At 44.6% G+C, this 21,531-nt stretch overlaps 1 protein-coding gene and 1 pseudogene across 6 annotated transcripts in view; both read right to left on the bottom strand.

Moving 5' to 3' along the window:
- The window catches only part of REEP1 (receptor accessory protein 1), a 141,636-nt gene that overhangs the window by 48,883 nt on the left and 71,222 nt on the right, over positions 1–21,531 (bottom strand). For all 5 annotated transcript variants that reach the window (XM_031934160.1, XM_023224924.3, XM_023224923.3 and 2 more), the window contains 3 exons: positions 18,101–18,177; positions 9,433–9,553; positions 6,691–6,804 (listed from right to left, as the gene is read on the bottom strand). In XM_031934160.1, the coding sequence (XP_031790020.1) occupies positions 6,691–6,804; positions 9,433–9,553; positions 18,101–18,177 (312 nt within the window). The remainder of the gene's footprint in view (positions 1–6,690; positions 6,805–9,432; positions 9,554–18,100; positions 18,178–21,531) is intronic.
- Positions 17,245–17,792, bottom strand: LOC111551114 (annotated as a pseudogene). The gene has a single exon (XR_002734272.1). The product of XR_002734272.1 is annotated as an ATP synthase F(0) complex subunit C1, mitochondrial pseudogene (transcript).

Consider the following 21,531-nt stretch of genomic DNA (forward strand, 5'->3'; position numbering starts at 1 on the left):
GAGTAGGTAAGGAGGGGTGGGTGTCCTGTTGAAGCCAGAGCAACTATGGGCAAAGGGGTGAAAAAGAGGCAAAGGAGAACCCTGGAGGGTTAACAGAGGGCTTGGGGCAGTGCTGTCCAAAATAACTTTCTTCAATGATGGAAATGTGCTATCAGCCACACTGGCGAATGAGGACTTGAAATGGGGCTAGTACGGCCAGGTATGGTGGCTCATACCTGTTATCCCAGCACTTTGGGAGGCTGAGGCCGACAGATCACCTGAGGTCAGGGGTTCAAGACAAGCCTCGCCAATATGGCGAAACCCCATCTCTACTAAAAAATACAAAAATTAGCCAGGCATGGGGGCAGGCACCTGTAATCCCAGCTACTCTGGAGGCTGAGGCAGGGAGAACTGCTTGAACCCGGGAGGCAGAGGGTGCAGTGAGCTGAGATCATGCCACTCCACTCCAGCCTGGGCAACAGAGTGAGATGCCGTCTCAAAAAAAAAAAAAAAAAAAAAACGGGGTGGGGGGCTAGTACAACTGAAGAATTCAATTTTAGGTATACTGTTGGGAAAAGGGCTTGTGGGGTGCCTGTATAAACTGGCCATAAAAATATGGGACAGTAAGTTGTGGAAAGCCACAAGAGGCCTCTGAGGAGGAAAGCCTCCTAATTGCCATCATGTTTCCATGCTCAGAGCGAGACCTGCTCTCTTATCTGTAAACACTGTGTTCAAGGAAAAAGACACTCCTTTGAAACACTGGAATGTGGACAGACGTGCAGACTCCTAGTTAAGCCTGCTCCCACTAGCTACTCTCTGATAAGTTAAAGATATGCTGTTTGAGTACAAAGGAGATTCATTTAAACCGCTATTGCTGGCCGGGCGCGGTGGCTCAAGCCTGTAATCCCAGCACTTTGGGAGGCCGAGACGGGCGGATCACTAGGTCAGGAGATCGAGACCATCTTGGCTAACACGGTGAAACCCCGTCTCTACTAAAAATACAAAACTAGCTGGGCGAGGTGGCGGGCACCTGTAGTCTCAGCGACTCGGGAGGCTGAGGCAGGAGAATGGCGTAAACCCGGGAGGTGGAGCTTGCAGTGAGCTGAGATCCGGCCACTGCACTCCAGTCCGGGCGACAGAGCAAGACTCCGCCTCAAAAAAAAAACCGCTATTGCTATAGATTATGCCTATGATGTACTGTCTCCTTTTCACTGTTTCGCCCTGAATATCTGCTTCTTAGATCTAAGTGATTGTACTCAATAAATAGTGTGGATACCAGAACTCTGGGCCTTTTGCAGCCTCCATTTTGCAACTGGCCTCCTGGCTCCCACCTTTATGAACTCTTAACCTGTCTCTTCTCATTCCTTTGTGGCCACCAGACTTCAGGTACCCTATGGGTGGTGTTGAGGTTGGGTCCCCAACATATACTCAATGTTTTTTTTTTTAGACAGAGTCTGACTCTGTCACCCAGGCTGGAGTGCAGTGGCATGATTTTGGCTCACTGCAAGCTATGCCTCCCTGGTTCACGCCATTCTCCTGCCTCAGCCTCCTGAGTAGCTGGGACTACAGGCGCCCGCCACCATGCCTGGCTAATTTTTTGTATTTTTAGTAGAGACGGGGTTTCACCATGTTAGCCAGGATGGTCTCGATCTCCTGACCTCGTGATCCACCTGCTTTGGCCTCCCAAAGTGCTGGGATTACAGGCATGAGCCATTGTGCCCAGCCGCTATACTCAATTTAATTAATTTAAATTTAAGCAGCTACATGTGGCAAGCGGCTACCATATTAGGGCAGGTTTGGAGGAATCAAAAAGGTATATACTTCAGATCAATCAACAAGGTTTAATGAATAGCTATGAGTGCAAAGCACTAAACAACAAAGCATTGTTTGGTTTTTGTTTATTTTCTAAGCAAGAAGCGAAGGAAAAGAAGCCAGAGCCCCTCATCTCAAGAAGCTTACAATACCAGATTTGGGGATGGTGGAGGATGGAACCGTATACACACAAACACAACTCTGAAAACAAACTGCAAGAGAAGAATCCCTAATTTACAGAATGCTGGTTTTACTTAGAGCAGCTTTCTTCAATAGGTGGACTATAGTAATAGTATTGGTACTACTGGAAATGTTCTGGAGACGAGATTTCCAGGGGGAACTAAAACATTATTTTTCGAGTTATGAGACAAGCAAAACACTAATGTTGTTTTACCACGTCTGAGAATTCAGCAGGCAGAAAAAATCTAGTATGTGGTTCAAACTGCAAGGGAAGTAAGGTAGCCTGGAGACCCTATGGTTTTTTTTTTTTTTTGAGACAGAGTTTTACTCTTGTGGCCCAGACTGGAGTGCAGAGGCGTGATCTTGGCTCACCGCAACCTCTGCCTCCTGGGTTCAAGCGATTCTCCTGCTTCGGCCTCCCAAGTAGCTGGGATTACAGGCACCCGCCACCATGCCCGGCTAATTTTGTATTTTTAGTAGAGATGGGGTTTCATCATGTTGCCCAGGCTAGTCTTGAACTCCTGGCTTCAAGTAATCTGCCTGCCTCGACCTCTCAAACTGCTAGGATTATAGGAATGAGCCACTGTGCCTGGCCAGGACTTCTATTTATATAATAATGTGGTTTACAAATTTTTTCCACACTTCATGATGATACAAAAAACACTCCTGCAAACATTAATTTTTTATTAGAGAAAGGACACAGGGCTCAACATTATTTTTGAAAGGATTAACTAAAAGTGTAGTCAATAGATTTTTCATTCTTCAGTTTAAGCTCCATAGTTTACTCCTAGGAAGTCACTGAAGTATGGAAAAAAGAAGACAGAAGGAGGAATTACTCTTTCATCCCATCATTTTATCCCAGCCTCCATTTAATCTGTCAGAACTAATCTGTTTCCTAGCCTGTAATTCCAGCCCAGTGTGCGGAGTCTCTTCCAGGAATGATCCTAAGGAAGGGTCTTCTCAACATGCAACACTCTCTCTTGCATCCCTTTCACCAAATGCAGTAGATACTGAGAGTGAGAACTGATGTGTAAGTTGAGGGTGTTTCATGGGAGGAGAAGACAGACAGGTCCAAGAAATTTTAAATGAAGCCAGGAGTCACCTGATCATAAATCCTGGTTTCCTTGGGACAGGTCTAGTTTATTTATTTATTTATTTATTTATTTAATTTTATGTATTTATTTATTTATTGAGACAAGGTCTTGCTCTGTCACCTAGGCTAGAGTATAGTGGCATGATCATGGCTCACTGCAGTCTCTACCTCCTGGGCTCAAGCAATGATCCTCCTGCCTCTGCCTCCCAGGTAGCTGGGACTATAGGCATATGTCACCATGCCTGGCTAATTTTTAATTTTTTGTAGAGAGAGGGTCTCACTATGTTACCCAGGCTGGTCTCTAACTCCTGAGTTCAAGCAGTCCTCCCACCTCAGCCTCCCAAAGTGCTGGGATTACAGGTGTGAGCCACCATGTCTGGCCAAACAGGCCTAGTTTAGACCTGTTGCTTCAGAGTAATTATTATAAGCATCCTTTACATTCTCAGATGTGCCCTGGTTTGAACAATAAATTATATAGTCACCCCAGCCATGGAAGACTTTGCAGGGTGTCTTTTTTTCAGGCAGTTGCTCTAATTATTCCCCTTGGGTAATCAACAAGGTTGATAAGGGCTCAGCCAGGTGCAAGGCACTGTGCTAGGCTCTTGGGAGCACTACAAAAGAGGTGGGATACCTGTAATTCCAGCACTTTGGGAGGCCAAGGCGGGTGGGTAACCTGAGGTCAGGAGTTTGAGACTAGCCTGGCCAACATGGTGAAACCCAGTTTCTACTAAAAATGCAAAAATTAGACAGGCATGGTGGCAGTTGCCTGTAATCCCAGCTAATTGGGAGGCTGAGGCAGGGAGAATTGCTTGAACCCGGCAGGCGGAGGTTGCAGTGAGTTGAGATTGCACCACTGCACTCCAGCCTAGGTGACAGAGTGAGACTATATCTCAAAAAAAGAAAAAAACAAAAAGTGGGAGAATTTGTAGTCCCATCATAGTATTTCTCAATTGGCAGTAAGTTTTGGAGAAATAAAAACCAGCCTGCCCTCACCCCCGCCCCCGCCAGTTCCCACACACGCCACTGCTTTCCTCAAGGTTAAGGCTTCTAAGGAGGTGAATCTGCATTCCAAGAATGTTACAGAAGTTAACTGCTTCAACCCTAATCACCTGTGCCCCCTATGGTTCTGTATGGGACCTCAGGCAGTGACTTGTACAGAGCTGGTTGTTTAAAAATCATCTGGGGAACTTGTTAAAAATAGAGATTCATGGGCCCACTGCCTGAGATTCTGATTCAGCACATCTGAGAATCTATTAAAAAAAAAGACAAAAAGCAAAGCTCTCCAGGTGGCTTGGGCATGCAAGCCAGATTTGGACCCACTGGTGAGTCATCATCCTTTGACCAAGGCCTGAAGTGATCCACTGTTGCTATGGAAACCACTGATGTACACCTCGGCTAGATTGGAGTTTTGGATTTTACTTCTTCTTTTATTTTTTTTTAAGTACACATCTGGTTCAAAAATAGAAGGCATTATTTTTAGAAGAGAATATGTGTTTTCTCTCTCCAGATATTTATATTTAGAGAGAAAAAGCAAAGCCCCACAAGGCAGAAAATTTTCTCCTCTGAAACCAAATTCAACAGAAAGCAGATGTCCTTCACTACGTTAGTCCAGCTGGAAAGAACTAATGAGCAGTTATTTCCTGAGGCAGCTTTCAGACTGTCTGGCACTTCTTTTAGGTTTTAGCTGCTATAAGGTGCCTGGCTGGAGAAGACTTGGGCTCACGGGCTTCCCGGGTGGTCAGAGGACAGGCAGTGACTGGCTAGGATGATAGGAAGACTCCGGAGGCTCCATCTTGAGGCAGACCCAGAAAAGGATGGCCTGCAGAAGTTATTGCCGGAATGAAATCTACACACACACAGCTATGCCGCCAGGTGACCCACACTGAACCACCCTGACAGATACAGCACGTTCATACTCCATGAACGAACGGAGGAAAGAGCAGCAGCAGCCTGTTTTCCTTAGGCTTCAGAGGCAGAACAGATGGGGTAGAGAGAGGCTGAGACAGGGTGTCTGTAGCTTTATGTTGCCAGGTTGGCCTGATGAATTCAGAATTTAGCAATTCTGAGTTCTCTTTTGTTTCAGCTTAAAGATTAAAGCATAAAATGGTTGCATCTCAAATAGAAGGTTCCTGGAATTTATTGCTGTTCATAAATCCTGATTGATCTTGGGAAATCAAAGCAGAATTTCCCTTCCAAAAATACTGATTGGGATCCCTCATTTTGCCAGCAGCTATTATAGTAAAGGGGGCAGGGACCCCCTGGATCCCCTAGACCCCCAACCCCGAGATCTTCCATATGGAGTGGCAGGATGCCTTGCTTACAGTTCTGTTATAGATGCAGCTGGTCTTGTCTGAAAGGGGAGTCATTCATTTTTGGTTCCCCTTCCCTCTTGCCCAGGCTTTGTCTGCAGAATTCCTTGGCTTTCTGAAAGGTACTTTTCAAGCAACCACCCAGCCCAGTGTGCTGAGTCTCTTCCAGAAATGATCCTAATGTGCTTCTCTTTGGTTCAGGGCAAGGAAAACCCAGCTCAGTCTTTTGAAACTGGCTCTCAGCACCCTCCATCCTGCCATCCGCACGCACAAAGCTCATAAAGCACCAAGATCTGTACTAATCATCTTCTTGCAAACCTTTTACAGCCCCTTCGCCTCCTTTCCCAAAACCCTCACATCACCACAAGGGACTAACTTCCTTATGCTAATACAACTCACCTCCCAACCACTGTGTCTTTCCAAACATCAGCATGACTGCCTTCCCTCCACCACCAGCCGAATGTAGGTCCCTACTCCACATACGGTTTTTAGGGAAGGGCTTGTCACTGGGGAACACTAGGATGATCTGCTGATTTCACATGAGTGGAAATATCTGACCAATTTAACTCTTAGGGTCTACGTAAATAATGAGAAATTGACGACAACAACAGGAGGGTGATGTGAGAAGATACTAGCAAGAAACACAGTTTTGAAAAGGGATGGAGAGAACAGAGGAAGAAGTAATGCTTACACCGCAACATCCCACAGACTGGTGTTTATTTTAAACCTCCTCTGCCTCAGTTGTTATGGCTTGGCACGTTACTGACCTCCATGTCTGGACCACTCAACTTATTCTAGGACCTGGGTTCCTTCCCCTGGATCTGCTGGGCCGCATGAGTGTGGGTGAATCCACCCACCCGTTCAGGTAGTCTCTCCACCTGTCCACTGCATTTAGAAGACTCTCCCAGTGCACCCTAGGAAACTGCAGAGAAGCACTCTCTCCCTCTCTCCTCTGCCCTCTCTGATTCTCCCAGGCCTAAGTGCCAAGTAAGTTAGAAATTCTATTATTTTATTGTTTCCAGTGGGGTTGGATAAGTTAGAAATTCTTAACCTGGGACCCACAGATGAGCTTCAGGGGCTCTGGGAACCTCTTGATATTGCAAGTGTGTGGGCATGTGTGTGTGTGTGTGGGGGGGCGGTGAGAATTTTCTGGGGCAAGATTCAGCATTTTTTTTCCATCAGATTTTCAAAAGGACCCCCAAAAGATGAAAACCACTGATTGGTCCTTAGCCCTATTCTGTGTGGTTGCACAGGTGATGAGCAGGGCAAACTAGAGGGACTGAGACTCGTGTAGTTGTGGTACTTCCAGCACGATACCTTGGAAGCAGCCATCACAGCCGCTGTGGCGGCCACGTTCAAGCCCCGCTTCCCGAAGTGCACAAGGGCATCGTAACTTCGGTCTTTTGCTTGGACCAGGCAATCATCGATTTCCTGTTAAAGGAAAAACAGAGGCACACTGAGTTGGAGGTTCAAATACCTCTCTGTTCTCTTTCCTTTCCTCTGAGCATTGGGCTTGGCAGCTTGCCCAATCCTTGTTCTTGCTGGGCCTGAAAAGCTGTAGGCACTTCGAGGGTGTGCGCACAGAGGGGAGAGCAGAGATACAGGAGAGTAGAAAAGGGAACTCTGAAAACACTGCAACTTATGGATCCAGCAATGCCCTGAGATTGTTTCTAAAGCTCTCTAACCTTCCAGGGGACTCTAGGAAGTTCTGGATGTGGACAGCCCTGCCTGCCATTCTACACACAGCCACTCACCAGACACTGAAATCACCCAGGGTGCAGAGAATGCCCAGAACTGAGCTTGTAGCCTCAGACCTGCCGCCAACTAACTGTCAGACCTTGGCAAGCACTTAGCCTCTCTACACACAGTTTTAGTCTTCTGAAAAACAAGAAAAATGATAATACCCAATTCGCGGAGCATGGTGAGGATTAAATGAGGTAATTCCAGTAAAACATCTAACACAGTGGCTGGTTTCAATAAATGATAACCAAGTCATCTTCCTTATCTTGACAGGGCTGAGCCCGTGCAGTTCTAAAATTCTGTTATTCTATAGTTATTTAATTCTACAATCAAATACACCCCATTTGTATATCAATGGGAGGGATTACAACGCTGAAAGAAATGAGTATTACTGGATAAGGGAGATAGTTTTACCGATATTCAAATAAAATCAGAAATTAGAAGTCATCCAGTGTCATGCAACAAGGTAAAGGTGAGATGGAAAACAGGATTGAGGTCTTCCTCAGGGACCAAAGCCAAGTACAATATTGGTTTAGCTCAAGTTTGTATTAACTTTGGTTTATTCTTTTTGTTTGGGGGTGTTTTATTGTTGTCATTGTTTTAAGAAAATGGCTGTTTGTTGGCCGGGCATGGTGGCTCACGCCTGTAACCCCAGCAGTTTGGGAGGCCAAGGTGGGCGTATCACCCGAGGTCAGGAGTTTGAGACCAGCCTGGCCAACATGGTGAAACCCCATCTCTACTAAAAATACAAAATGAGCTGGGCATGGTGGTGGCCGCCTATAGTCCCAGCTATCTGGGAGGCTTAGGCAGAATTGCTGGAACCCAGGAGGCGGAGGTTGCAGTGGGCCAAGATCATGCCACTGCACTCCAGCCTGGGCAACAGAGCGAGACTCTGTCTCAAAAAAAAAAAAAAAAAATTCAGAATTCAGTAAGACAATGACATTTGGCCTCAGTCAAGTTCTGCGCATTATGTATTTCCATTGCTTTGAGGTGTACAAGTAGGTCAGCAACCTCCTGCTGGATTCCCTGTGGAAGGCTTCCCCAGGAAGTCACAGCAGCAGGCCCCCTAACTGTGACCCCCCTGGCCCCCACCACCACCCCTTTGGAAGTGATTCTTGGCAACTTTTAAGAGTCAGTCACCTTCACTTCAATGCAAGTTACATTGGCAGCTTCAGGGGAAGCCTGGCATTTGGGGAAAGGGAAGTAGGACGAGTAGAGATTTGATAACCAGGTCAAGACAGGGATCCATTCCTCAAAATCCACCCTTCTGAGACAGGAAGTGTTGCTGTCCTAGTTCTTAAAGAGATTTTCAGAAACTTCTACAGTAGCCTGCTCATCCAACTGACATGTTTCCCAAAGCCTTCCCCTTTCTAGTCCAAAGAATTCAACTTTCAGAAACAGCAGACATTAAACTATCAAGCCACCTATGATGCTCCTATTTTATGTTAAGAAGCCCCACTACAAAATCAGTTTAGTAAGTAATATAGTTAACCAATGATACAATGTTGGAATCGTTTGACTCAGTCATCCTGCCCTTGGGAATTAATTCTAAGACAATCAAAGGAAGCAACTAAACACCAGGAATAGTAGTGCTCACTGCAGAACTATCTATATCAGGAAAAAGTAGAGACAATCTAAATATCTAGCAGTAAGGGAACATCACCATGGGTATTATGAAGACCAAGTAGAAATGGATTTGTGTGCAAACACATTTAAGATCTCAGGATACAAATATTTTATGTATTTTAAGTTTTAAAAGTCATTTAGAAAATTCTACATAAAATTTTAATCTTTCTTTCTTTTTTTTTTTTAGAGATGAGGACTCTCTAGGTTGTCTAGGCTGGCTTTGAACTTCTGGGATCAAGTGATTCTCCCACCTTATATCCCTGAGTAGCTGAGATTACAGGAATGCACCATTGCACCTGGCTTCTAGGTAAGATTCAAAATAGACTATGTAAAAATCATATCTATAAAAGGTCAGGGGCTAAGCACGACAAAAGGAAGGAAATTCAGTTTGCGTGGTTAAATTGTGAGTGAATTTTTTTCTTTCTTTTGTTTCAATTTATGGAAATGTTTTCCAGTAAATAATGACAAATAACATCTTTTAGAGAACTTCACCACTATTTCTAAACACATCCCAGAAATACACTTTAAAAAAAAAAAGATTAGGAGGAATGACTTGCTGGAGGCAAATGAGAGCCAAATGAGAAGTCTCCTGCAATAAGATCATCCCTTTTTATTTATTTTCTTTTATTATTATTTATTTCACTTATTTTCTCGCTTGTTAGAAAGAATGAAAGGCATGGCAGCACATATTACCTTTTCTTTTGAAGATAGAGTGGGATGTACAAACTTCCTGTACAGGAGGCTGGAGCCTTTTGTGTAGGGAGACAGCAGCCAGGCTACAAATGCTATTTTTAGTTCATAATAGAATGGAAACCTGGAGAGACAGAGGAAAACACAAGTTCTGTTAGGTTCTCAGCAACACTGCCCTTTTGAAGGAGACCCGGTGGGTGGCAAGGACGCCTCTCCTGCTTACATACCGCTGCAAGTTTCCCAGATTCCTGTCCTCCACCTATGAAGGCAAGGGTACACACTTGCACACACACATAGTACAATCCCAAAGCCTCTCTTTGAAAACCAGTTCGTGTTTTCTTTTGTTACCAAAGCAAACCAGGAACACAGGTTCTCTCCAGCAATCACCCCCATGACCCTGCCTGGCACAGGCTGGAGCTTCCTGCTAGGCTGTGCTCATTTAGATTGGAGCTGGGGCTCTGGCCACAGCCTACAGGCTCAGGGGATCTCTTCTGTGCTGTACACCCAGTCACTCACTCTTCACTCACATCCAAGAAGGCAGAAACACCAGAGGGAATTACAGCAGGGAGGAGCTGACAAAAAAATCTCTAGACTGAGAATGAATTCTTGGCCCAAATAGAGGCAAGGACAAGAGCCTAGCTCTTGATAGGAAGGAGAATGCTACTCACCCTACTCAAGTCAATGGCAGGCAAACAGATTTTGATCTTCTCAGTGCCAAGAAATAGAAGAGTCCACAGTGCAGATAACACATAATTTTGGAGTTTGCAGTCCTGCATACCCTCAAGCTTGTTCACTGATTTGTCCCCCCACAGGCACCCAGGCCCTGTACGTGCAAGCTTGTACTGAGCACCAGGTACAAGGAGGTACAGAGAGGCAACTGTGAACAAAGACCTGATTCCTGCCCTCTTAGAGCTTCTGGTCCAGTGGGAAACACAGACAAGATTCTGGCATCCTTGGAACTAAGGGTCCAGTCAGGGAATATGCCCAGACTGTATTATTTTATAATTTAAAAAAAAAAAAAAACCTAAATGAAATGATTTATAAAATAATCACAAATAATATAGAACAGAAACCTGAGACACGTGCCATAGTGCTAGCCCACACGGTGCCTTTGAATGGATTAGAAGAAAACTGGCCTCTTCAACTGGAAGTAGTTCTGTGGCCACATGAACCACAGAGCTTGGTCTGGATTTCAGCCCCGTTCACCTGCTTGGTCAGATATTGTGTGCTGTGAACAACCTGAGCAACCATATTTGGCAGTCCAGAGGTGTAGTAACCATGTGTTTATGGTTTATTTATTTTCTGAATTCTGATGTACTTTGGGGCCTTGCTGACTCTGGAGGAACTGCCCCTCCCAAGGTGAGCCAATTGCTAGAGATAGTAAAGAACTCACCTGCAACATACCTTTCATATGCAAACCAACCAATCCATGGGCCCAGGCTCCAGCCACGGCCTCTAATGGACTCTCACATTCCAGGCCACCATGCACCTGCCCCAATCACCCCAGGGCCAGGGCTAGACAACCAGAGACAGCCCATATACCCTAGAGCCCACTGAGATTGTTCAAACCAGCCAAGCCCAAGCCTGCCCACCCTGCTTTGCCCTTTTCTTCCTTCAGCATGGAACATGACAAAGTCCCTCACCCTGGTTCCTTCCTCTTCTCCTGACAGACCCTGAGTGGTCCCCAATGTGGCTCTGCATGGTGTGCTGTGCCTCCTGTTTCTAGGAATCTGTGAGTAAAGAAACTTCTTCCTTCACGACAATTATTTCCATGTCTGTGTCTTACTCACACTTGCTTAAAACAAATCCCAGGTATCCTTAAAACCTGATGCTATGAGATGAGACAGTCACCTGTCCTAGTCTTAAAGATCAGAAAGTCCTTTCCAGGCATCCTCCCCAGATAAGCGATCAGAAAATCAAAAAGAGCAAGTCATTCGAGGGCCCTTAACTCTCACATAGACACCCCATCCCCCAGTTAGCAGCCCCACCCACGCCTCCTTTCTTCACCAAGGTCTCCTGGGCCCCTGCCTTCTGCCTCTGGTGGGTGCTTCCTGAATATTCCCTCAGCAATTAGTGGGCACTTTCGTGGCAAGATTGTTTAATGTTTCACAGCCAGTAAAGAGAGAGACTGAAGAACAGAGGTGTGATTCTCCCACATTTGAACACTCTGGTGATTAATAATGGAGGAACTTTTGTTTTGAAAACAAGTATTCACCAGCACCAAAGGGAAAGGAAATGAATCCAACAAGCTCAGACACCAACACAAGACACACACATAATCTGTCGCACTGCAGCTCTTTTATTTATTACATAAAATATGTCTTTTTAAAAAAAGGTCATGCATGCATATAGTTTAAAAAAATTCTAAAAGTCCAAAAGCATATACAACAAAGAGTCTCCTTCCCCGGCCTGACCCCTAGTCCCTTTTCTAAAAGCAAAAACATTATCAGTTACTTGCATATCCTTCCAGCGATAGACTAGGGCCAGGCATACATCATGTAGGTATATATGACTTCTGAGTTGCCCGCAATAGACAGAAGCATTCTATATACCCATTACTACATCTTGCTTCTCCAGCACATACACACAATCAACAGTATGCCTTGGGGACTATCTTATACCAGTACAGGGAGAGTTACCTCACTCATCTTTTTTTTTTTTTTTTTTTTTTTGAGACAGAGTTTCACTCTGATGCCTAGTTCAAGTGCAATGGTGCGGTCTCAGCTCATTGCAACCTCCACCTTCTGGGTTCAACCAGTTCTCCTGCCTTGGCCTCCCAAGTAGCTGGGATTACAAGTGTGCACAACAATGCCTAGCTAATTTTTGTATTTTTAGTAGAGACGGGGTTTCACCATGTTGGTCAGGCTGATCTTGAACTCCTGACCTCAGGTGATGCACCCGCCTGGGATTACAAGCAAGAGCCACTGCGCCCGGCCTATCTCACTCATCTTAATGGCTGTATATGAGTGTATGAGCACTGGCTCAGGCCCCCATGAATGGATATTTACTATGGTTATGATCTTTAGCTACTACAGCCGAGCTACAAGGGAACCTCTTTGTGAACAGTGCTGAGGGGAGTAACTGGCAGCGCTTCAGTGCTAGGGTTCCTAGGGCACTCTGGCTCCTCCCTTTCCAGAGTCTTAGTTTTTCAGCTTTTCCTTTTATTCTGTGAGTTACTTCAGCATCTACCAACAGAGTGTCATTGTTTTATATTCTTTTCCTTGAGTTTGTCAGAGGGGTCTCTGTTACTTGCTAGAATGGATCCAGGGGTCCCAATAACCCATGGCCCATGGGCCAAATCCAGCCTGTCATCTGTTTTTATAAATAAAGTTTTATTGGAACACTGTTATGCACAATGATTTATTAATTGTCTATGGTTCATTTCATGCTAATAGCAGAGTTGAGCAGTTGCAATAAAGATCGTATGGCCTGAAAGTTCAAAACATTTACTATCTGGCTTTTTACAAAAAAAAAGTATGCTAACTCCGGATTTAAAGCCAGGACCTCCCCACATAAAGCCTGAAAATCTCTGTCACTGAAGTGTGGGGGCATGGGTTGGAGGGGAACAGTCCTGCTGCCTCTGGAATCATCACATACAAAACCAGGTCCTTGACAGGCATCACAAGATAATCTAGGCTGATCCACTCAGACCCTGTGCTTCCTAGAGGCCTTGGGGTTCCTTGACTCTACCAACACAATCACCACCAAGTCTTCTTCCAGCCTACCTTGAGAGGCAGAGAAAGGCCCTACTCATTTTGTAATGAGAACTCCTTGAAGAACCCTGACCTCTGAGATGTATTTGAAAAGGCCAGATGCACCCACCACATTTCCTCCAACTTTTCCAAGGCATATGCACAGCACTGGGGAGCACAGGGCAGCTGTCATCTCCCGACTCTCCCCATATAACACCCAGACACTCTAGAGGGGCAGATGTATTCTAAGAGGGTTAGACAGGGGATGAAACTGTCTAAAATACATGCAATACATGTGTAGAGAGCATTTCTGGAAGAAAAGAAAACACAAGTAACTTTTAACAGTGTTACTGGCCAGGCATGGTAGCTCACGCCTATAATCCCAGCACTTTGGGAGGCCGAGGTGGGCAGATCACGAGGTCAGGAGATAGAGACCATCCTGGCTAACATGGTGAAAATACAAAAAATTAGCCAGGCATGGTGGCACGTGCCTGTAGTCCCAGCTACTCGGGAGGCTGAAGCAGGAGAATCGCTTGAACCTGGGAGGCAGAGGTTGCAGTGAGCCAAGATTGCGCCACCGCACTCCGTCTCCAACAACAACAACAACAAAAACCAATGGTACTTCTAGCGAAGGAGACTGTGGGTCTGGGGGAGGAGAGGGGGAGGAGAGACACTTACTCTTCAGTGTATTGTTTCTATTTCATTTTTCCTTATGTATGTATTATTTTATTTTATTATTTTTTTTTGAGATAGAGTTTCACTCTGTTGCCCGGCTGGAGTGCAGTGGTGCGATCTCGGCTCACTGCAACCTCTGCCTCCCGGTTTCAAGCGATTCTCCTGCCTTAGCCTCCTGAATAGCTGGGACAACAGGTGCTGCACCACCACGCCTGGCTAATTTTTGTATTTTTTAGTAGAAATGGGGTTTCACCATGTTAGCCAGGCTGGTCTCGAACTCCTGGCCTCAAGTGATCTACTTGCCTCGGCCTCCCAAAGTGCTGGGATTACAGGTGTGAGCCACCGTGCCCAGACTGTATTATTTTATAATAATAATAATAATAATAATAATAATAATAATAACAACAACTAAATAAAATCACTTCTACAACCTGTGAAACAAACCACCATCTTATCTATTCTGGGACCATAAATAATTGTTGTTTTCATCAAGATAGAAAGTTTTGCAAAGTTAACCATGAAAAGGGACCTGCCCTGGGGGAGAAGTGGGAAGAAGGGAATGGGGGTGAGCGAAGAGTGAGGGAGAGAGGGTCCATACAAGGGGCTCCAATTCTGGAAGAGAACAGAAGTTAAAGGTGCTTCTAGGCAGACAGAAGACATATTTTAGGACAGAAACTCTCCCCTTAACCTTTTTTAATAGTAAAGAATGCTCACAGCTGTGGAGATGGTGCCCATGTCCTTGGAAGTGAAGCAATATTCCTACATTCCCTGATGGGCCCATCCTGTGCCTGTTCTCAGGGTGAGAGGAAGGGAGGAGACAGAGGACCCTCCCAGAAGAAGACTAGGATCTATGATACCTGGAGGTTGGGAGAAAAAGAGAAAGCAGGGTGAGGGCATGATCAGGCTGTGGGATAAAGCAGGCAGAAAAGTTCCCAAGGAGTCTCCTTCCTGCAGAAGCAGAGCTCAGGCCACCAGGAGAAGAGCAAAGGACCCTCACTTCCCACCCACAAACTGCCTGGACACCCCCAGCTAAGAGACCAAATGAGGGAACAGAAGAGTCCTCCACATGGGTCAGGAAGAGAGGGGGATGCTACCCATACCTGCTCCAAATATACCAGGTGTCAAATGTCCTCCTGTGGTCGGCAGAATTTTGGCCAAGTTCTTCTTCCTTGGTGTAACTCCCATGAATACGTTACTTTACATGGCAAATGGAACTTTGCAGATGTAATGAAGGTTACTGATCAGATGACTTTAAAATAGGGAGATTATATGGGATTATTGGGGTAGGCCTAATCTAATCACATGAGCCCTTAAAACAAAAGCAAAGATCCTCCCTAACTGGTGGCAGAAGCAGACAGAGATTCAAAGCATGGGCAGGACTCAACATGCCATCGCTGGCTTGAAGATGAAGGTGGTGGCATGTGTCAAGAAAACGGGGACCTCAGTCCTACAATCATAAGGAACTGAATTCTGCCAACAATCTGAATGGGCCTGGAAGGGGAATCTTCTCCAGAGCCTTCAGATAAAAGACCAGGCTGGCCCACACCTTGATTCTGGTCTTGTGAGATTATAAGCAGAGGATGATTCCACCTGTACTTCTGACTTATAGAAGCTGTGGAATCAAACATTTGTACTGTTTTAAGCTGTTAAATTTGTGGTAATTTGTTAAGGCAGCAATAGAAAACTAATATGACTCCCAAAATCAAAATGAAATCAATTCCAGAAATAGTTTTTGAGCACTTACTAGATATGAAACCTGAAATTTCAGGGCCACAGATAAGGGCATATTCCAGCTATCCAGGAGGAACACAGCCATCATTAGATAGGATTTCCACCCAGCAAAAAGCAGTGAGGCTGAAATGCTGATATCCCCAGGAATGAGCTTGTGAGACTAACACGGGAGGACAGAAGAGGACCCTAGGACCAGACAGAGGCCTTGTTAAGGAGGAAAGGCTGGATGGCAGGACCTGCTATTTAATTGACTACACAGTCTTGACTGGGCTGGCCTCTACTCTCATCTTTGTGAATCAGACAGGAGTCTTCCTGATGTAGCTGTGTACAAAATGGCCTGACTTCCAGTGCCAACCTTAAGGCCTCAGGGAGACAAGGGATGGCTCACCAGAGGGCTGTGTCTCCACTTAAGGAGACTCAGCTCCATCCAGAGTCTGCTGCATTATCTGTGTGTGGTGCAGGGCACGAAGGCACAAGCATATTGAATTAGGAAATCCAGACTCCTTCACTACAGTTTGAGGCCACAATGGCTGGGACATCTATTTCTCTCAGTGGAGGTGAAAGCTATGTTATGGGGAAAAGTACATACTAAGATAATTAAGGCCATTGACTCAAAACAGGATTCAGAGAGTGCTATTCAGGTCTGTTCCTTGGCCTAGGACATCCCAGAGGGTAATTCCATACTGATCCTTTTTGGGTAAGAACCTGTTTTCTCCAAAGTGGAAATATCTTTATTACTTTCTCTGATGACACTTGACCATGGTTAAAACATTCGTACAACACAGCAAATGCAAACCCAACCCCATGATCCCAAGTCGTAGAAATAACCCTCGTTAACTATATTTTCCACACTACTTTTAATACACATTCACATTCACATGTACACACACACAACTCTTTAAATACAAACAGAAATCGATATATTATTTACAGCTTCTTTCGCCTAAGAAGGCACAATACAGCAATACAAAGATCTAGCTTGTTTTTAATTGCTTCATTGCTGGAAATAGCTGCATTACTTATAAGACAAAAAAATGGGTATCAACTTAAATGGCCATCAAAAGAGGATGACTTAAATAAATTATGCTCCATCTATGCCATGAAATATTATGTGGCCATTAAAATAACAGGTAGATGTATTTATGCTCATATAAAAGTATTTCCAAAATAAATTTAATAAGCAAAGTGAGAACTCTTATGTATACTATAATACTGCTTTTTAAAAAAAGAAGTGTGTGTAAAATGTGTGTATATACACACACACACATATTAGTTTTGTTTTTTTTTTTCTGAGACAGAGTCTTGCTTTGTCACCCAGGCTGGAGTGCAATGATGCAATCCTGGCTCACTGCAACCTCCACCTTCCGGGTTCAAGTGATTCCCCTGCCTCAGCCTCCCAAGTAGCTGAGACTACAGGTGTGCACCACCACGCCTGGCTAATTATTTTTTTATATTTTTTTTAGTAGAGATGGGGTTTCACCATGTTAGCCCGGCTGGTCTAAAAATCCTGACCTCAGGTGATCACCTGCCTTGGCCTCCCAAAGTGCTGGGATTACAGGCATGAGCCACAATGCCCAGGCCATATATTAGTTTTTTAAGAGGATACACAACTGTAAGTAGTGATTACGTTGACAATGAATTGAGTGAGAAGGAAACTCAGTTTTTCCTGTACATTTTTGTGCATTGTTTCTTTCACTCCTTTTCTTTCTTTCTTTTCTTTTAGAGAAACGTTGTGTTTAATGGTAAAGCTTAGTACACCCCAGCACCAGGAATGGCGTGGAGTCGCAGCAGCAACAGGCAGGTGACCCCCACGGAGCCTCACATGGCGAAGAGGATGAGGAAGGCGACCATCAAACAGAAGAGCCCCATGGCCTCAGACAGGGCAAAGCCCAGAATGGCATAGGAGAAGAGCTGCTGCTTGAGAGATGGGTTCCTGGCATAGCCAATGATCAAGCTGCCAAACACCGTTCCAATGCCAGCCCCTGAACCAGCCACACCAACTGTGGCTGCCCCAGCACCAATAAACTTGGCTGCTGGGTCAATGTCCCGGGAGACAACACTGGTCTGGAACTCCCGTCTGGCCACCTGGAGTGGGAAGCTGCTGTAGGAAGGCTGTTTAGATGAATTCACTGGGCTATTCAGGAAGGAGTCAGACACAGGCCTGGTTAGACCCCTGGTACAGCGGATCAGAGCTGGAGAAATGAGTAATGTCCCGGTAGTCTGCATTTTTTCAGTTCCCAGCTTTAGCCCTTGGTCTCCTCGCTCCTTTTCTTTTTTAACATACGAATGCGTCTTTACCAACTCCATTAATTGAGGATGTGTATCTGTCTTGTCCATGACTATATTCACAGGGCTTAGAACAATAACTGCTCTTTATAGGGTCATTCAATAAATATTTACTTGAAGAACAACTTTGTAGACTAATCTATTGAAAATGCTCCAGTTAACATCCCTGCACTTGTGTCTCTGGTCTGAGGTGAGGTTTGAGGCTGGGTTCAGCCCTTTCCCATATTCCCCTGACTGACACTAAGCAAAATCGTCCTTAGAAAAGTCCCAACTCTTGGAGTACTTACCAACAAAGGAAGATGTCTGTGAATGTCTCTGCTGTGGTGAAAAGTGCAAATATAATCCAGTACATCATCCATTTGACCTGTTGAAACAGAAAGCAACACAGCTGGTAGAAAAGGTCTAGGAAAAATGCTGCCCAACACCAGGAAGAACAGGCCCTGGTGGCAGATACAGAGGCACATCCAGGTGGCGCAGCCTGCATTTGTAGCCTTCTCCTTATCCTTCCTTAGCTTATGTCCAGTTCTGCTCCAGATCTTGAAACTGGAAGCAAATGGGCTGTTCCACAGCTGACTCAGGCTGAAGGTCAAATGGCCCACAAGTGAGTCAGGGAGACCTGCAGACCAAGAGTGACCCAGGATTCAGTCAGGTCATTTTTGAGAACTAACATCAGGGGAGAAAATGCTCTAGGCCTCCACACAAACACATCCTGGAATGAAGTGTAACCGGGCCAGACTCTCTGGGATGGCGTGGTAGTAATCTAAGAATCCTGATCTTCCTTTTTATCTCTCCCATGTGACCATCCTTTTTAATTTCTACTGCCTTTCTCCCCTAACTAAGGCCTTTTCCCCCTCTCTCTTAAACTACTCCTACTTCCCTTGTTTCGTGACTTCCCCTCAGCAACCCATTCTAATACCAGGCCACCCCTGTACTATTCTCCCGAAAGTATAAACTCATCAGACTATCACCCCATTTAAAATATCCCAGCCTGCAGAATCAAGTCCAGATTCCTTAGTCTACTCCTTCTGGCTTCTGGCAAAAGTAGGGTAGCTTATATTGAACTAAGGCTCCTACTAATAATCATAATAAACACCAAACAAAATATTTCAAAACAACTGTTTGAAGGCACTGGAGAGCAATATAAAAAGCAGACAGAGATTGCAAGGGATTCAAGCTCTGGAGTACGGGAAGCACACTGGGTTAGTACAGGTCAGTGTGGCTGAGGACAGTCCTCACTCTGCACATCATGGGGCAGACAGAACTCGAGCACAAATCCACAGTCTTATTTGTCCAAAGAAATGGAAAGTGGAGTTTGAGACTGCCAGAGATGCTGGAATTGGACAGAGAAAAATCTCAGAAATAGGGAAGCCATAAAGGGGCAGCCCCAAAAATCTATATATAAATTCCCTTCAAAAACCTGGCAGGTCCCTGAAATGCACAGAAGCAGGTAAGACGCCAAACAAAGAAGTCTGTATAATAATATAGATATAAATACATATAGATATAAATGTAGATATAAACAGCTGGAAAGTTGAAAAGCTCAGAGTTGAGCAGAGATTCAGCTTCTGCCCACTGTTGGGGAACCAAAGTTTGGAATTCAAGTCATGCAAAGTTAGAGGGGTTTGGTAAGCATTAGGAATTTCCAGTGAAACACCTGGAGGACCACATCTTAGCAGTAAAAATTACATCCTAACACTAAGAGATTAACTCTATGACTAAGAGCAAAATTGAAATACACCTGTCCAAACAAAACTTATCTAGCTGCTACAGGGTCAAGGTGATCTGCCTGAATTTAACTGCCTGCTAGAACAACACTCAACATTCTTCACAAGAAGGCAAAAATAAATCTACAACTCAAGTGTCTATCAATGGATGACTGAATAAAGAAATTGGGGTGTATATACATATATGCACAATGGAATACTACTCAACCATAAAAAAAAATCATGTCTTTTGCAGCAATATCGATGGAACTGGAGTCCATTATCATAAGTAGAATAACTCAGAAACAGAAAGTCAAATACTGCATGTTCTCACTTATAAATAGGAGCTAAATAATGTGTACACATGGACATAGAGAGTGGCTTAATAGACTTTGGAGACTTGAAAAGGTGGGAAAGTAGGAGGGGATGAGGGATGAGAAACTACCTAATGGGTACAGTTTACACTACTTGGGTGTTGGTTACACTAAAAGCCCAGACTTCATCACTATGCAATATATCCATGTAACAAACCTGCACTTGTACCCCCTAAAGCTATAAACATAAAAAAATAAGAAAAATGTATAAAATATCTGGGGTTTCCATAATGAATCACACACAAGTTTCTGTATACAATAAAATACTATATATGTGAGGGAATAGGAAAATATAATCCATGGTTAGGAGAAAAATTGGTCAATAGAAACAGATCCACAGATGACTTCAATATTAAAATTAGCAGACAAGGGCTTTAAAAGGTATCAATATGTTTTGAGATAACTAGATATCCACATGTAAAAGAATAAAGTTGAACAACTTCACACCATATACAAAAATTAACTTCAAACGGATCAGAGACCTAAATGTAAGAGTTAAAATTACAAAACATTTACAAGAAAACGTATAATTAAATTTTTCTGACCTTGGATCAGGCAATGCTTTCTTAGATATACCACCAAAAGCACACGCAAACACACAAAAACAAACTAAAAGGCCAGGCACGGTGGCTTACATCTGTAATCCCAGCACTTCGGGAGGCTAAGGCAGGTGAATCACAAGGTCAGGAGATCGAGACCATCCTGGCTAACACGGTGAAAACCCATCTCCACTAAAAATACAAAAAATTAGCCGGGCATGGTGGCGGGTGCCTGTAGTCCCAGTTACTTGGGAGGCTGACACAGGAGAATGGCATGAACCCGGCGGGAGGAGGTTGCAGTGAGCTGAGATCGGGCCACTGCACTCCAGCCTGGGTGACAGAGCGAGACTCTGTCTTGGGGAAAAAAAAAAAACAAAAAACAATCTATTGGGAGGCCAAGGTGAGAGAATTGCTTGAGGCCAAGAATTTGAGATCAGCCAGGGCAACATAGTGAGACCCCATCATATGGTTTGGCTGTGTGGCTGTGTCCCCACTTAAATCTCATCTCAAATTGTAATCCAATTTTAATCCCCACATGTCAGAGGATGGACCTGGTGGGAGGTAATTGGATCATGGGGGCGGTTTCCCCCATGTGGTTCTCATGATGGTGAGGGAGTTCTCACAAGATCTAATGGTTTTAAAAGAGGTAGTTTCCTCTGCTCTCTCTCTCTGTCCTGCCAGCTTGTGAAGAAGGTGCCTGCTTCCCCTTCACCTTCCACCATGATTGTAAGTTCCCTGAGGCCTCCCTCTCCATGCAGAACTGTGAGTCAATTAAATCTCATTTCTAAATTACCCAGCCTCAGGGAAGTTCTTTATAGCAGTGTGAAAACAGACTAATACACACTGTCTCCACTAAAAAACTCAAAAAGTAGTCAGGCATGGTGTCACACACCTCTAGTCCTAGCTAGCTATTTGGGAGGCTGAGGCAGGAGGATGGCTTGAGCCCAGGAGTTCAAGGCTGCCGTAAGCTATGATCATGTCACTGCCCTTCAGCCAGGGCAACAGAGCAAGATCCTACCTCAAAAAGAAGACAAATTAGACTTCTTCAAAATTAAAAACTTTTTTGCTTCAAAGGGCACCATCAAGAAAGTAAAAAGACAAT

Source organism: Piliocolobus tephrosceles, chromosome 15 (genome assembly GCF_002776525.5).
Source record: "Piliocolobus tephrosceles isolate RC106 chromosome 15, ASM277652v3, whole genome shotgun sequence".
Lineage (NCBI taxonomy): Eukaryota > Metazoa > Chordata > Mammalia > Primates > Cercopithecidae > Piliocolobus > Piliocolobus tephrosceles.